This window comes from Zingiber officinale, chromosome 2B (genome assembly GCF_018446385.1).
Source record: "Zingiber officinale cultivar Zhangliang chromosome 2B, Zo_v1.1, whole genome shotgun sequence".
Classification (NCBI taxonomy): Eukaryota; Viridiplantae; Streptophyta; class Magnoliopsida; order Zingiberales; family Zingiberaceae; genus Zingiber; species Zingiber officinale.
Genome location: NC_055989.1, coordinates 154,836,273 through 154,853,146, shown reverse-complemented (window position 1 = coordinate 154,853,146; position 16,874 = coordinate 154,836,273). Strand labels below are relative to the sequence as shown.

General features: G+C 37.2%; 3 protein-coding genes across 4 annotated transcripts; 1 reads left to right on the top strand and 2 right to left on the bottom strand.

The window, feature by feature from the left end:
- Positions 1–2,138: 2,138 nt before the first annotated feature.
- LOC122048004 lies at positions 2,139–4,133 on the bottom strand. Its single transcript, XM_042609585.1, has one exon. It carries the CDS (start codon positions 4,074–4,076, stop codon positions 2,190–2,192), a length of 1,887 nt encoding a protein of 628 aa, XP_042465519.1. The 5' UTR covers positions 4,077–4,133; the 3' UTR covers positions 2,139–2,189.
- A 3,438-nt stretch (positions 4,134–7,571) lies between these two features.
- Positions 7,572–10,010, bottom strand: LOC122048003 (probable WRKY transcription factor 21). Of its 2 annotated transcripts, none has more exons than XM_042609582.1 (4): positions 9,855–10,010; positions 8,666–9,493; positions 8,453–8,578; positions 7,572–8,258 (listed from the first exon to the last, which is right to left on the bottom strand). In XM_042609582.1, exons 2-4 carry the CDS (start codon positions 9,415–9,417, stop codon positions 8,114–8,116), a joined length of 1,023 nt encoding a protein of 340 aa, XP_042465516.1. In that variant the 5' UTR covers positions 9,418–9,493; positions 9,855–10,010; the 3' UTR covers positions 7,572–8,113. The 2 variants fall into 2 exon arrangements, with proteins under 2 accessions (XP_042465516.1, XP_042465517.1); XM_042609583.1 differs by having other exon boundaries at positions 8,666–9,443; positions 9,855–10,003.
- Positions 10,011–14,072: 4,062 nt separating this feature from the next.
- Positions 14,073–15,401, top strand: LOC122048000 (jacalin-related lectin 19-like). Its single transcript, XM_042609579.1, has 4 exons — positions 14,073–14,101; positions 14,368–14,598; positions 14,686–14,877; positions 14,948–15,401. Exons 1-4 carry the CDS (start codon positions 14,099–14,101, stop codon positions 15,185–15,187), a joined length of 666 nt encoding a protein of 221 aa, XP_042465513.1. The 5' UTR covers positions 14,073–14,098; the 3' UTR covers positions 15,188–15,401.
- The last annotated feature ends 1,473 nt before the right edge of the window (positions 15,402–16,874 follow it).

Genomic DNA, 16,874 nt, shown 5'->3' with positions numbered 1-16,874 from the left:
CAATGAATTCAGCTGGAAACTTGACTATCCTGGTAAGGAGACATTGGGCAGGAAAACTATGGAGTCAGGTTCATCGCGATGCTTTGTTTTGTCAAAGATATAGAAAGAGATCAACATCAAGGAGACCAAGAGGGTGCAGGACGTACAATGTTACAACTTAGTGGTTGGCCACTGATCATTTTATATGTATTAGCTGCAACCCTCTTTAGGCCTCTTCGCTCGGCGGAAAGGGTGGTTTTGCGGTTGCATTACAATAGACAGATATCGACCAAGTCTAGATACTAACAAGCCTAGTTTGGTTCGATCGGTTAAGTCATGAGTGCGTAGCTTGTTTGAGGTGGACTAGGTTTTTCGATTAGTCGAGGACTTGTGTAACGAAAGAGGGTAATGTGTGGGTTGAAGTGGCTTGGTTGGCCATGTTTGTGATGAATCAGGTGGCTCCAAGGAGGTTAGTGGAGCTAGTGTAGGTTGAGTAGTTCAAATTGAGGGGGGTCAAGGATGTTGAAGGTGGAGAAAATTTCATCGCTACACAGCATATACCGTCGTTTGATGACTTTGAACTATCTTCAATGTATAAGCCATGTAGCAAATGCATATTCAATAAGAAAATCTCTACCTCATGATATACAACTTATGCACATTCAAAGACCGACCTCATTTTTACTTGAATTCAAACTCTAGTACTTTGTTTACGGTCATAGGAGAGGCTTGTAGCAAATTTATAAATTCAATAAGAAATTATCTTCCACGTATTAAATGTTGAAACTCCTTTTTTAAAAAACTATCCAACACATCTAAAATTTCGGAGAGAGCGTTTGATTTATATTTTCCATGTTTTTTTTCATTTTCTGAGAAAATGAAAAATACGTTTGATTTGTATTTTCCACCTTCGTTTTTAAAAAATAAAAAAATATAGAAAAGTTATTTTCCAAAAAATAGAAAATATGATTTCCTAAAAAAATAAAAATAAAAATGTAAATAAACCAAATGTTTCTTAAGTTTTCAAAAACAGTTGTCTTATGAAACCCTAAAATTTAGCCTCTAAAGATGGCCTTAAAGCCCTTGCATAACACACGTCACTCTCAAAAGCCCACAACATTGGGGCCCCAATAATGAATGAATAAAAGCCCAAATGGCCCAACATCATCCATTCTTTTATATATTTAAGCCGACGCCATAGTTAATATCTGTATACGGTATACCTTTTTAAAATATAGTTTAAAAAAAATGATTTTATAACTAAGATAAAAGCCTTCTTAATATTAAGCATGCTTAACAAAAATCCTACTTAATAATGTGAAGATTAATACATAAATACTATTTTTTTTTTTTATCAAATATAGGTATTTGAGCCTTGGGTCTAACTAGTAAGTGGACAGCCCGACCATATAGATCAATCATCCGATAAATCTAGAAAATATAGGTGGATACTAACATGACATTCTAGTGTCATTAGTAGTTCGAACTCGTTTAAAAAATTAAAATCCTTACTTCATATGAATTATGTGGTACAAGATGATTCAATCGTCCTCAACATCTCCGTCAAACTTTCTTTGATAACACGGAGGAGGAATCATGCTTGCATCTTACAACGACACCGTATCCCTTCATTGTATGAGAATCGTATCTGACAACCTTCAATTATCAGAACAGGACAGAAGAGTGGGAAGTAGCAGTGGCAATGCCAAACACTCCATCTTGAGCTTTACTCCTCTGCAAATGTTGGCCTCAAAATATTATTTATGAACATCATAGTCTAAGATGAGATTGCTTAGATTATATGACAGCTTCTTACTTCACCATTCTCATCTAAACTTGTACAAAAAAATTTCTTACTAAAATAAAAAATTTAGGATACGTTCCATTTAGGGTGCGTCATTCTCTATTTTTTCAAAAATATTATCTATTATTTTAAAAAATAGACATGAAAAATATAAATCAAACATCATTTTTCAGAGACACTAATTTTTTGAAAAATAAAAATAAAAAATATGCAAATCAAACACACCCTTAGTATATTAAGAAATTTTATGATAAGATTAATTTTCATGTTTTTCTTATTTTTTTCCATGTTTATATTAACTTGGATTCTGTATGCGATTGATAGATTTTCTTTACCTAATATAGTAATTTGATTCTAACAAAATCTAAGTACTTAATTAGTAAAAGAGTTTACAATAATTTTTTTTTTAATCGTCTTCGCTTGATTTTACTGTTTTGCTATTTCCAGGGTTCTCCTCTGCTGCCGCCGCCGGAGCCGGAGCAGCTTGTTTCTTCCTATCTCGATCATGGAGCTCTCCTTCGAATCTGAACCATGCCGTCGCCGTCTCCTGCTCCGCCGCCTCCCTCTGCTGCCTGAATTTGGCGTAGATGTCTCCTTTGTAGAATTCCTTCGTCCTCCATACCAGCACCAGCGACACCGCGGCGCCGACCACCGTCACCGCCGTGATTATGAGAAACGACTTCCTGAAGCACTCCACGCCGATGCACGTCAGGTCCCTGTCATCGCCGGCGATGCCTAAAGCGCTTCTCTGTTTCCTCGCCTCCACGTCGTACAAGTGCCCTGCCACCCTCACGCTGAGGAGATAGGACCCCAGCGGGCTGGCGGCGCCGCCGAGGTTGTAGAGCGTCGAGTAATACTTGAGCCCGAAGAGCTCGGAGATGATCGCGAAGATCAACGGCCACTGCGCGCCAAAGCAGAAACCGATCACGACGGAGGCCAAGTAGAGGGAGTTGGGCACGCCAAAGGCGATGAGGAGGTGGCCGACGCAGGAGAGAAGGTGCACCGCCGTCAGCATCAGTGGCCGTGGGAACTTGAACTTGTTGAGAAGAATCTCCGACGCGAAGCCGGAGGTAACCCTGCCGGCGTAGTTCCAGATGCTGATAAGGGAGACGAACGTGCCGACGCTCCGCTTCGGGTACCCCAACGACTCCCCGATCTGCGACAAGTTGTCGATCACCGTCAGCGTCCCGCCGACGCCGCAGATGATGGCGAGGAACAGCACCAGCATGTCGACGCTCACCAGCGCTTGCAGAATCGAATAGTCCTCTCCGCGCGCAGGCGGCCGGAACATCTCCCTCGCGCACCGCACCACCGAATGCTCTCTTTCCTTTTCAGTTCCCTCGGTGATGACAATTGGAACCGTCGGCGATGGTGCTTTCTCGACGGTTATGTTGATCGGCGCCGGGTTTCGGAGGTCTTGTTTTCTCCTGTGGAAGATATTGAATTCTTCCTTGACGACGACGGCGAGGGGGAGAAGGAGGAGGAGGACTACTATTGTGGCGCTGATGTCGTATTCAGGGCGAGAGAAGTTGCCGGCGGTTTTCTCGACGACGATGGCAACGAGGAGGTAGGCGGCGAGGGCAAGGGAGATGTAGAGGAAGTAGTAGAAGGCGCGGGGAGTCTTCCCCGACGGCGAGGAAGGTTCGACGCTCATGATGCGGATGGTGTGGACGAAGATGATGGAAACGGCGGCGGGGAGCCAGGCGATGAGGAGGACAAGTGACTTGGAATCGTCGAAGTAGATGGCGTAGTAGAGCTGCGTGATGATGGCGCCGCTCAGGCCGACGAAGCCCTTGAGGAGGCCGATGACGATGCCACGGTTCGCCGGGAAGTTCTTGACGCAGGTGACGAGGGCGCCGGTGTTGGCGAACGTTTGGGAGTTGGCGCCGACACAGATATAGAGGCACATAAGCCAGACGCGGGGTGGTGCGGTGCGGCCAGTGATGGCGAGGTAGATCATGAGGTAGCCGAAGAGGTTCATGGCGGCGCCGAGGGAGAGGACGACCCACGGCGGCGTCACCTCGTTGATGAGGCCGGAGAGGATTCCGACGTTGGCGCCGAGGTCCTTGAAAAAGGAGATGGTGTTGAGGGTGGACTGGTCGTAGCCCAAGGAAGTCTTGATGTCCTTGGAGTAGATGGAGAAGATGTAGGTTGCTCCGGCGGCCGCCATGATCAGGCACGAAGAGAAGAACATGAACCACCGGCCGCGCACCACCTGAACAGCGAACAGGAATCCGTCGAGCTTCATGCCGTCTCTAGACACCGTGGCGGCGCGGCCGCCGGAAAAGTCCATCTCTCACACAGAGTCAGTGGCGCTTGCTCTGTTTTATGCTCTGTTTTGGAGGAGAGAAAGCTTTAATGCCTTAAATTATTTAATATTAAAATTTAGTTTAATGTAATTATTTGGGGCAAAATAGGAGAATAAAAAGATAAAATTATTAGGTTTTATTTATTTAGAAGGAACTGACGAAAGAAATATATTTACTTTATATTCATTTAGAATTACATACATAATTTCAGATAAAATTGACCTCGAAAGTGACCTATTTTTTTTTTATAAATAAAAAATTAATTCAATACATAAGCTTTACCACATAAAAAACAACTTATTTATTTTTAAAATAATCCTATGGTCCAAATTATAAATATATTTTTAAAAAATAATTTTAGATGCAAAAAAATTGAATAATGCTATAGGGTTCCTCAATTTTAGGATAATTTGTCGACTCCATGAAGACTTTGGCTCTCCATTGATTGGAATTCACAATATAAATTCCATCTAAAAGTTTATTTTTTTTCAAAAAACAAATAATAATAATAATAAAATGCCAAATTTTGTTTTTTTCCCCCATGATGAACAAAATCAATGAGTAGATGTGATATTATCTTGTATGAATCATATTTCATGAGTGTGACTTCACCAGTAACCAAACAAAAAACAGGTCGGCAATCTTTATTCTTTTCACATCAATCTATACCACATAAAAAAACATCAATTTTAAATTTTCCTTTAGCCGGTTTAACTGGTTCGATCGCACAAATGCTTACGGTAGAACCGGAGTTAGTTATACATTGCAGAATCAAATTTACAGACCAATGCCATCAATAATGAATCAAGGTGTACACGTACAGTGTCCATATAAGTTTATGGTAATAGATCTGAAGGATTAGAGAACAAGGTCTGAGGAGAAGGGTAAACAACCTTTTAATTCGCTAAAGTCTTTTCCAATCTACTAAATAAATATTTACATTTTTTTTCAAATATAGTTTCCAAATCGGGAAGGGAAGCTGATGTGGCTTGTAGACAAGGATACTGTCCGACGACGTGGAGGCACATGATTGGGCATGAGATTTGAGGGATTTTGGGTCGTATCCTTTTTCACTAATGACTTTTGTTTTTAGAGAGAATTTTAATAAATTTAGTGGGAAACTTCTTTACATCACGTAACATAGTGATATTCATCAATATATAGAACTAAAATAATAAACTTGCTCTCATTAACTTTCATATAGATACATTGATCAACAGTATTTTCTACAAAATCATACAACATAATGATATCATTGAATTTAAGATGTCACTGTCTGGAAACTTGTTTCGATCCATATATTGAATTCTTTAATTTACACAATAGATTTTCTTTTCCTGTGATTAGGAAACCTTTAGGTTGGTCTATATAAACTTCTTCTTCTAAATTATCATTTAAAAAGACTATTTTCAAGTCCATTTGATGAAACTCTAAGTTATAATGAGCCACTAAAGTTAAAACAATCCTCAAAAAGTCTTTTTTTAGAAATGGGAGAGAAGGCCTCTTTGTAGTCAATGTCATCCCTTTGAGTATACCTTTGGCAACAAGTCTAGCTTTATACATTTCAATGTTGCTTTTCGAGTCACATTTGATCTTAAAGACCCACTATAATTAACTTGTTTTGAACCTTCAGATAACTTTACTAGATCATATATTTTATTGTCATCCATAGAACTTAACTCTTCTTTCATAGCATTGAGCCACTTTTCAAAATTGTCACTTTTCATGGCTTGTATGAATGAAATTGGATCTTTATCAATGCTTAAGTCACATTCATGTTCAAGTGAATAAATTATATAATCATTTGAAATAGTTGGTTTTCTTTGCCTTTTAAACCTCCTTAACATTATTTCTTGCGATACTTCTATGACTTGTTCATTTCTGATTTATACATTGTTAGTTGGTTCATTATCTATACGTTCATCGGTTAATGTTGTGGGTTTTGAAGTCCCCTCGGGCCTCGGGACGGTTTAGTGACTAGCGCATAAGGTGTTATCATAATGAGATATGAGATCAGAATCTCAGCATAGTCGAGGTAACTGTCTTCCTTATGCGTCAATCATTATTTCAAAGGCTAGTAGTCATCCGTGATTGACCTCCTTTGTGTTTGTCCTAAGACGGATTGACAGGAGCGCTAGGATTTATTATCTTAACGTGTTGTTTAACTGTGATACAACAAATAAAACAACAACTTAAGAAGAAATAGTTAAGTGAAGAAGATTCACCACCAGCCTCTCTAATATCTATTTTTAGTGAATTTTTACTCTCACTAAATTGGTCATTCTCAATGAATCGAACATTATCAAATAATAGTGAATCGAACATTATCAAATTCTATTATTTTCGTAGTATGGTTAGGACAATAAAATCTACAAGTGAAGAAACAAGGAAGTGAAAAAGATGGCTAGATTATTTGATAATAATGAATAATCTATTGTGACCCTTCTAACTTATAGACTGGACTTTAATAAAAAATGGTCAAATGTGATGGTTGTTTGACAGAAAGTAATTAAAGTCCCGGGTTCTATATATTTTAAATAAAATCCATCTTCTCTCTTTTATAAACGTAGCAGAGTTATCCGATAAATATAAATAAAAGGGATAATTTTTTTTAAAAAAGAAGAGATAATAGGATAATTTTCATTATCGTTTATATGGAAAATTATATTGAGATACTATACTTCCATTATCTTTTATATGGAAGTTATACATTCCACGTACACGATAATGAGATAACTTCCATATAAAAGTAAATGAGACACTCTTGTCCAGTGCATGTGATATTGTATCTATCATCCTCAAAAGATAGAAGAAAGGAAAAAGTAGATAGCAGAGAAATATTATAAAGGTTTTATAATCACAAGGATTTAATCATTTCATTATGGTATATCTTTCTCATCGTTTCCTAATGTAGATATTATGAAAATCATTATATCCAAGCTTCTTTTCAGCCTATCATGTTCTGAAGGTCAAAGGACGAGTTGGAATTTCATTAAGGATGAATGTTCTAAAAATCCATCTCTAAGTGTGAATAAGTTGTGCTTTGGATTTACCGTGAACTAGGAGCGAAGACAATCGGCTTCTAGGATTAGTCAGGCTTCAGTTTAGGAACACAGTGAATTTGTATGAGGAAAATGGAAGTAGGCAAAGAGTGGAATTCCAATGCCATCACTACCACCAAACCTTCATTGGAACATTTTTCTCTTGGTCCTATTTCAACAACAACAATAATAAAAACAACAAAACGCTTGCTCCAGATGTTTCATGGATTTCCCCAAAGCATCCATCACCAAATCCCACTTCCCACAAGATCAAAAAACTAGGGTTTCCAACAAACAAAGTTGGTGAAGGTGGAAAAGCTAAGTGGAATCTACTCATCTACTTTTTAGGAAACACTTCCAACTAGTTTCTGCGGGTAGACATCATTACGGGAACTGATGATGCAATCAACCATGACCTTATTCTTTCACGAGTAAAGGTGAGGTAAGGCGATTAAACAAGCCTCTGACATTCATTATGACTAATTGGTACAAGCATAAGTTTACTAATACTATCTTGAATTGAAGTAGAACCTGTTTGATTGCAGTCTGATCAGTCACTTAGCATCCGTTACACTTGTCAATGTGGGATCAATTGGCATAGAACATCCTAGCTTCATGGAGACATGGCCTTTGTCTTTGCTCTATCACAGTTCTGGTGGACGACGTGAGTGGACTGACCGAAATTGCAAACAAAGTGGAAACTCTTACCTAAATAAAGTGGAATGCAGACCCACAACTCCATTGGCTGACTTGTTCTCCATTGTTGACTTCACAAGTTTTGCTTTCAAGACAACAGTTCTATTTCCAAATTCTGAACCATTGTTTCACATTTATACATTGGCACTCAAGCGAGGAAGAAGATGCTGGAACTTGGAGCAGCTCATGTTCCAACCCTCAATCGGTGGTGTGATGACCCAAAGAGGAAGGCAATACGGAAAATGTCCAGAGGGAAATGTGAATGATGAAACCGTTTGAAATTGTTACATCTGGGGAGACTGAGTAAGCAACCGGGCATGGTCGTGCTCGCCTTCGTAGGTGACAATGAGCATCGAAGGGTCTTCCAAGCACCTTTCCACATGTTTCCTGGCAGGGCAGCCTCTTGTACTGCTGCATTTGTAGTAACCCCTGGAAATGCAAATTTCTGCTTTTTAAAGACAAAATTCAGTAGCAAAATTATACAAACAAAGAATTAGCAGCTTTACACAACCACAACATAAAACATTTAAGTTAAAAGAAACTTTAACCGAAAGTTCTAATTGTGCCAATAACCTTCTTGATTTGTAAAGTAGATGAATGGAGATTGACGTGTGATACAATACCTAGGATGGGGGGAACCCTTGATTGGCTTTTGCCCGTACTTCCTCCAAGAATACTGATCCGGAGGGACATCAGCTAGCTTAATACCGATAGCAGGAACCCTAATGGATCTCTTAACTCTTAGTTTCCTAAAGATAACCCATTTGACAAGTGTTAAGTTGAATGGCTTCAACTACAATTTCAACTCTGAATGATAATAACGTCCATAACTTTACCTTCTCTTTGAGCAACGACACCGGCCACTTGTGGCACATTTGCCATTTCCATCTTCCCCTCCACATACACACCTCCGCTTGGGAGGATGGTGTGGGTTCACTGGGTCAGATATTGCTGGTCCACCAATCAGATGGAATGATTTGCCACCCGAGCTAGCCACACTATGATCCATGCTTACAGATGACAAGAAGGATGCCGTCCTTGAGGATGATGTCTGACTAGAACCCTCAAATTTGAGGTTAATGACACTATTATTCCTTTGAAACATGTGGGCCTGAAGCTTCATCTTCTCGTGAAGCTGAAACCTTGGATCATTTTGTGGCTGGCGTTGAGGAAACTGGTAAAGACCCGAAGGCGAGGTCTGTTGTCCTTGGTTCTCGAGGAAGCAGCTTTGTGATATTCGGGACATGTTCATGGCACTTGAATCCAAGAGATGAATTTTTCCCTCTAAAATGTTTCTTTGGAGGAGCTGTGGTGGGTTAGAACCATGCTCTAACTTGGGCAACAACAATTGATGGGCCGAGAGGAGCTTATGATTGGCGGTGGATATGACTTTGTTGGCAACCCTAACTCTGCCATGGCCAGAACTCCTATCTAGCAAAGAAACAACCTTTCTGAAACCTGCAATGGCATCCTCTGTCTCAGCCAACAAATTTCCAGACTGGGCTTGATCTTGAGGCCGGAAGAGGAGGCTCAGGACTCTGTGGCAACTCTCCACAGCAGCTATATTAGCTTTCTCTACCTCTTCCATCTCAAAATCACAGCTCTAAATCAACCCTAAAAATCCCATTTTTAGGGCATCAGTGGAATAAGAAAAGTCCCAAACTCTGCAAATAATAAGAACGTTCTAAGAATCTAGCCATACGAAAATAATAAATATTAAAAGATTGATACGCAACAAATACATGATTGAGTTAGATGATAAGAGATCAAAACGAAGAACAAACAATCTCCACCAAATTGTTCTAACAAAAGACGCTGTAGAAACCTAAACAATCTCCACCGTATTTAAAAAGAAAAATCATCAAGATGATATTTTTGGAACGAAGTTGACTGTAAGCATCAGAAATCAGACTCCTTGAGCTACGTTGCACGCAGTATAAGATTAAGCTCAAAAAACGTTAAGAGAGGCAACAATTCGACGCTGCGAGGAAGCAGGAAGATAAGAGATAGAACGGGAGAACTGACCTTCGAGTTAGGATGAACAAACCCTAGAGTTCTCTGCTGCTGCTGCTGGCCGCCCTCCGTTGGCGTCCGTGTCGCTGGGAGTTGTGAAGGAAGCACCAACGGAGGAAGTGGTTCGCTTCCTCTTCATTACTTTTAATACGGGAGACGAGAAGGACGACATTGTTATATTTACTTATAATAGAGGTTTATTTTAAAACTTACGAATTTTCATTTTTGCCCCTTGATTCCACTAATTTTTCCTAATGACCCCTCTATTAATAATAGAGGGTAGAAAACAATTAACGAATTAATTAATTAAAAGGAAAAAAAATAAAGTTTTGCTATTTCTTTTGTCGCAGATCTCATTGAATTACACGTAAATTATTAAATGTCAAGGTTTTTTTTTTTTTTTTTTTTTTTGATAAAATGAACCTTTTTCTAATTAAGTTCAAAATGTAGCCATGCACTAATATTCAATGAGCAAAATAAAATAAAAATTAGTCACTTTAGCTTCTACTTACAAAAGTCAAAGCACAATTGACAATTCATATTAAAAAAAACATCACGTGAAATTAATATTTGAATAAAATTCAAGCTTATGCATCATTCAAATTGACTCCCGTGCTATAATAAAAAGGAATTAAATTATTGGATCAATAAATCCTAAATTATAAATATTCTCATAAAATCATTTATTATTTTCCTAATCAGACTTATCCTCTCTTTTTTTTTTTTTAACAATTGCTATGTGCACTGTTTAATATAAATTGGATTTGAAGAATTTTAATACTCCATTCTAAAATATAAATATTGCAAAAGTATTAATAAAATTTTGAATATATATATATATATATATATATATATATATATATAACAAAAAAAAAATCAATAATTTGAATCATTTTATAAGATATCTTCGATAGAACCTCAATTATATTTTCTAAGTGACGCATCAAAAATAAAAATTTCACTCTTTTCATTACTCTAAGAAAATCTCCATACAACTTTACTATGGGTTGCACTTAACCATTCACTATAGCACAAGGTGAATACGTTCGCTCTCAGCGCCCCCATCAACTCGTCCCAGAGTCAACACAAAGAAGGTAAATCACGGACGACTATTAGCCTTTGGAATAGTGACTAGCATATAAGGGAGGTATTTAGCTCGACTTTACCGAGATTCGAACCTTAGACCTCATTTTGGCAACACCTCATGCGCTAGCCACTACACCCATCCGAGGGGACGCACTTAACCATTCACGTACCTTTAATAGATATTTATATAATTTTGAGATGATGTACACCTTATCTTGTACATCTCGCCTGCATACATCTAAATTTTTTTATGCTTAATGTTATAATTCAACCCTTAAACTCAAAAAGTAAAAATATATTGATATAATCAGAAACTTAAAAAATATAAAAGGAAAAAAAAATCAATGCGGACGTCGCTATGAGCATCGCCCACGCTGGGTGCCAGGGATAACATGGATGTGTGTGTCGCTATATGTATATATATATAAAAATGATTTTGCAAGGTATTGACTATGCTAAATAATAACCCTCTTCGCATTTGAAATCATCGTCGAAATACTTCATTGGGATATACTAACTGATCAAAGAAGTAATCATTGGCGATCATGTCTAGCTTCACAATCTCGATTTAAATACCTTCTATTAGTTCTGTTGGAAAAACTTTGAGCTGCTAGAAGTTTTATTTCCTTATATTCAAGTAGCATCGGTGTCATTTGATCCAAATCATCATCTGAATCCACTAACAAATTTCTCTACTGATCACGAAGAATAAAACGCCTAGAGTGATTGAAATCGTGAGACATTTAAAATAAATGAATAGTATCAATGTAGTTTGAAAAGACAATGAGTAGAATGAAAGATTCTAACTTCTATACATAATATATAGAAACATTTATAATGACTAATTTATAACGGCTATTATTAAACCAACTAGTTTTATAATGAATATTTTTATAACGACCAATTTTATAACAGCTAATTTAAAAAGACTATTTTAAAACTAGTTAACTTTAAACTAGCTCTTTAGCTGAAAATAAATATCCTCAAACTCTCCCAACATTCACCTTTTTTTTTTCTAATGCTCATGGTATTGTGTTGAAAGTTTAAAGAAAATGTGTGCATTAGATAAAGGATACCCTAATCAGCGGGCACATCCAAATTATTTATCCTCGTTTTAGGAAACTTATTTCAATACCAATAACATTAACATAGATAAAAATAAATTACATAAAATTAAATTAAATTAAATTTTATAAAGATCATCTCAAAAATATCCATTTCAAACCATATCTCTTTTTACTTACGCAAAATTTAGAAGGTAACTTAAACTAATTTTTTATCATCCTACTAATATCTTTCATAAAGATTTTATATCTCTTCATTGTCATATCATGTTTTTGCATCTCAATTCGTTCTCTTCATAATTCTTCCATTTTTTGCCACATATTATTGGATTTCATGTCATCAATGTCTCTATTTTGGGATTTATCCTTCCTTTTCGCTGTCGTTTCCTCCATTGGATGAATATGGACTTTACAATCATCCATGTTCCTTTCCCCCCATTAGATGAGTATGAACTTCACAATCATCCACGCCGATAAGAGCATCTAAATTGAATGAGGATATGTGCCCTCTTGATTATGAGGTCTTGAATTGTTTGTTAGCATGATAATTAACTTTCTGTGAAACATATTTCTCACAATATATGAAAACTCACCAAATATATTCATAATTGAAGGACTTGTTGCAATGATTTTTCTGTCACATTTTATGTATTCTCATGAGCTCATCTTCATCGCTCCACCCGCTTTCACGATATGTATAAAAGTTGTTGTATATGATTGTAAATTCATTCACGATTGAATGAAGTCTATAGAAATGTGATTTTAACTTCACCCAAAGTCACTCCACAAATCCATTAAATTGATACTTGTTGTAGTAATTCGTGATTCATTTCCAGAAAGTTTGTGCTTTTGATTATTATTGATGATTAGGTCAGTGCTAATATTGATCTATACCTTTGCAAGGTATATCTTTTTGTCCATTGAATACTTTACTTGGTGTAATGCACACCCAAATTCACTTCAATGCACAACTTTGGAATCTCAAATGGTATTATTGATTCTTTGTCAGTCCCGAATATGTCAATACCAGCCCTCCTTGATTCGTCATAAAGTAAAAATAATGATTGCGAAGACGAAATTTCATGAGGTAACATTATGAATTGACTTGTCATATATTACCAAAATCGAAAAGGTACATATAAAATGAAGGTTGAAGGCATTACTTAGAGGAGCTCAAAATTTTTGATAATTTTTAAAATTTGAAGAAAATTGATAGACCTATCATCATCAAAAATTTAAATTCGAATCTCGATAAAATCGAGATATATACCTCCTTTATGTGCTAGTCATTATTTCAAAGATTAATAATCATCCATAAATTACCTTCTCTATATTAATCTTGAGACGGATTGACAGATGATCACCATTGGATTCGAAATATCAAATCCAACCAAAGATTTCAAAATTTTAAAAAACCTCGTCACAATGATGTAGAGGATTTTCACATGATTTTTCAAAAAGAAAAAAGTTCGGAAAAAGCTGAGATGCCCTAAGTTATAAAAAGTCAAATTTTGAGGCTCCAAGTCTTAATCGTGGCGTTATTGCAAACACTATAAGTCAACGTAATTCTATCACATTAAAATCCATATCTTTCTTCTTGTGCTGCTTCTTCTTCTTATCTATAATCTCAAAGAAAAACATTAATTTCACAACTAACTAATTTAAGTCAATCGCATGAACTACTTTTTTGGAAAAAAACCAAGTCATTATTTTTATTTATATATGCATAAGAAGACAAATTAAAAATATATATATATTTTAAAATTTCAGTAACTACCCTTTCAATGTTGGACCACACCATAATATCATATAGCTTGTGGTTCCAATTATAGCCGGTATGAATCTCGTGCATATTTCATTTTTGTCGAAAAAATAAGATTTAGAAAAAAAAAATCTATAAATAAATAAATAAAATAAATGCACCTTTCCAAGCATTTATTGAATTCACACATTTCCACATGCATTTGTATGTGAACTCAACTAATTGAATAATAAAAAGGAAAAAAAATAGTATTAGGAATTAAAATAAAATTATAAGGACCTTCTTTGTCCCTATAAATATCCTTCTTTGTTTCCTTGTTTGTGCATTGCCATTTTCAAACTCAAATGGTGAGACTCTTCTTTTTCTACTATCATTCATTTTGTTTATTTTCTTTCTTGAAAAGATTTTCATTTGTATATCTGCTATAATTTTCATATTTAACATTATTGGTTTATTAGAAAAGATTCGCTAATTATTTTTCCGCATGTTTTTTTCTCCATTATAAGCTACTTTTCTTCTTCTCCCTTAAGTTGGTTTGTTGTAAGAATTTTCTAATGAAAATTTCTATATATTAGTTTACATCATTGAAATAATTGATTTTCAATCATTATAGGCTCGAATGAATAACTATGGGGATTATAACATGGGTCAACGACCTAATTGGGACAGGATGAGGCCTTCTAACATGGGCCAAGGGTGTCCAGACATCACAACGATCGAGATATACTCGAGGGGAGCAATTGAGACGGTCAGAGTAAACTACCCTAATCAAGAGTACTCAACTTTCCCTAATCCTTACCCTAATTACCCTAGAGGAGGACCGAGCAACTATGGGCCAAACAAGGCACGAGTATTTGTACCTCATCTTTCGTCTCATTATAATACTAAACAACTATTCTATTTGAAATTTGATTATGATATGCATGACTAGATCGAAGCGGTCAAGGTCGGCGATTGGGGCGCCAATGTCGGCTCACAATGGGACATGGGCCCCGTAAACAAGATTACGAGCATGAAGATATACTACGGAGATGTAGTTGACTCGATCGAGATAACCTACTGGAACAATGGGTCCATCCGGTCGACTCCGAGATACGGTGGAGGAGGCGGCAACCCAACGCAGGCAAGTCACTGTTTCCAAACTTATTGATTGACCAATTCTTTTAATTTAGGTTATTTGTCGATATTTTCAGATTGATCTGAAAGAGGGAGAGTACCTGAGCTGCATGAGAGGCTACATAATTTTGAACTACCAAGGGTTGCCTTGCATAAGTCAGATCATATTTGAGACCAATTTAGGGAAGTATGGGCCCTACGGAAGAGGGAGTGGGACCCCCTTTGCCCTTCCTGTTCTGGAAGGCAAAATTGTAGGGTTCTTTGGGCGTGCAGGGGATTATATCACTTCAATTGGGTGCTACATCATGCCTAATTGATCTAATTGAGTGCAAAATCAGGGTTTAGATTAGGTTTCATGGATGTTGTACTAATACTTAACCAATGGTGGTGATCGAACGTTCGACTCGAAACTAGATGTTGGTCGATTATTCGATCATAATAATGTTCTCCACGATTGATAAAGTAATGGGTATATACCTTGGTTTGGCCTTTCAATTACTACTATCAATACACATTTTGTCCAACCTACCACTAGTTAACTCAAACACGAGTATGAATATCTATCGATATGAATCTATGTCGCTGAAATGATTGTTTGTGAAACAACATATATACATATACGACACGAAAAATGATATGCTCAAGGAAAGAATCTCAATGAAATGCTCAAGGATAGACACATAAAATGATGGGGTCCACAAAAAGTGAAATAGTGAGCCATGAATTTATGTGTCTATCCTTGAGCATTTCATTGAGATTTTTCCTTGAGCGTATTATAGCTCATACGACACAGAGAAACACCTCGGATCTAAGAAAGGTCACAAATTGGAAGAAGATGAGGGAAACAAAGGGAAGAGAAGGAGAGGAATGACACATTAGCCACTGCTACCTCAGTCGTCTCCGCCAAGTTTTCGACATTCTTGACTTTCCTGACTGAGTCCTTCCGTGGAATGAAACCACCATGTCGGATACTACTAGCATCAGAGGCCACTCACTATAGAATCAGGAGATCAGATCCTCCATCCTAAGATTCTCATATCCCTGTGTCCCCTCATCGATCAGACGGGCTAGATTATATCTCAAGGATGTAATGTACATTACGAGAATGTCAGGACCGTCCGATCGACAAGAGGACACAGGAATCTTGGGACATCTGATTTGATGGAACTAGGCATCATGCAAGCATTTTCCATGAATAACATGGCAGAGGGGCAAGCTTCTGGCTCCGACACCGATAGAGGAAGACTAAGGTTGGACTTCTACAAAGGAAACAGGTCGAATGAGATCATATTAAAGGCCCAATTAGAGCCCATAAAATCTCGATTTGATTTGTGATGTAGGCCTAAACTGTAAGGAGTATTTCTTGACCATGCCAGGCGCTAATTGGTCTACCCTAGAGACAGACATGGCGCCCACCAACCATAGCCAATGGGCGGAAAAGGACAGAACTTGCGTACGTGAATCATACTGAGCTGGACGCCCGTGTCCACGATCTACACGCATTTATTATACGTATTATTTTTTTTTTATAAACTACTCAATAATTTGCTGGGTCGGATCTGTCACGGACCCGACCGATCTACTCAACAATTTGCTTGGTCGGATCTGCCACGAACCCGGACCGGTATCCTATTACGCTCATGCGAGTGTCTGTACACATACACCACAAGCTCCGCTGTATTGTTTCCCATATTCATAAATTATAATATATATTATATACATGCTCTTCTGTCCAAACTTAAATTATTAATTGTATTATTCAATTTTTTAATGTTTCTTCTCGGCAGCATTATTTGATTTGATGTGATGTCTCAGAGATCTCAGTCGAGCGAGAGTGCTCAATTATGGACCTGATGAAAAAAACAAAGGAATTTTAAGTTTATCCTGAGAAAATTGAAGAACATTTCGACAGTGGAGGATTCATTATTTGCAGCTTGTAAATTGTTAGCCTCGTAGGTTTGTTATTTGGTTAATTTAAACTAAACATATAATTCCAAGTTGATA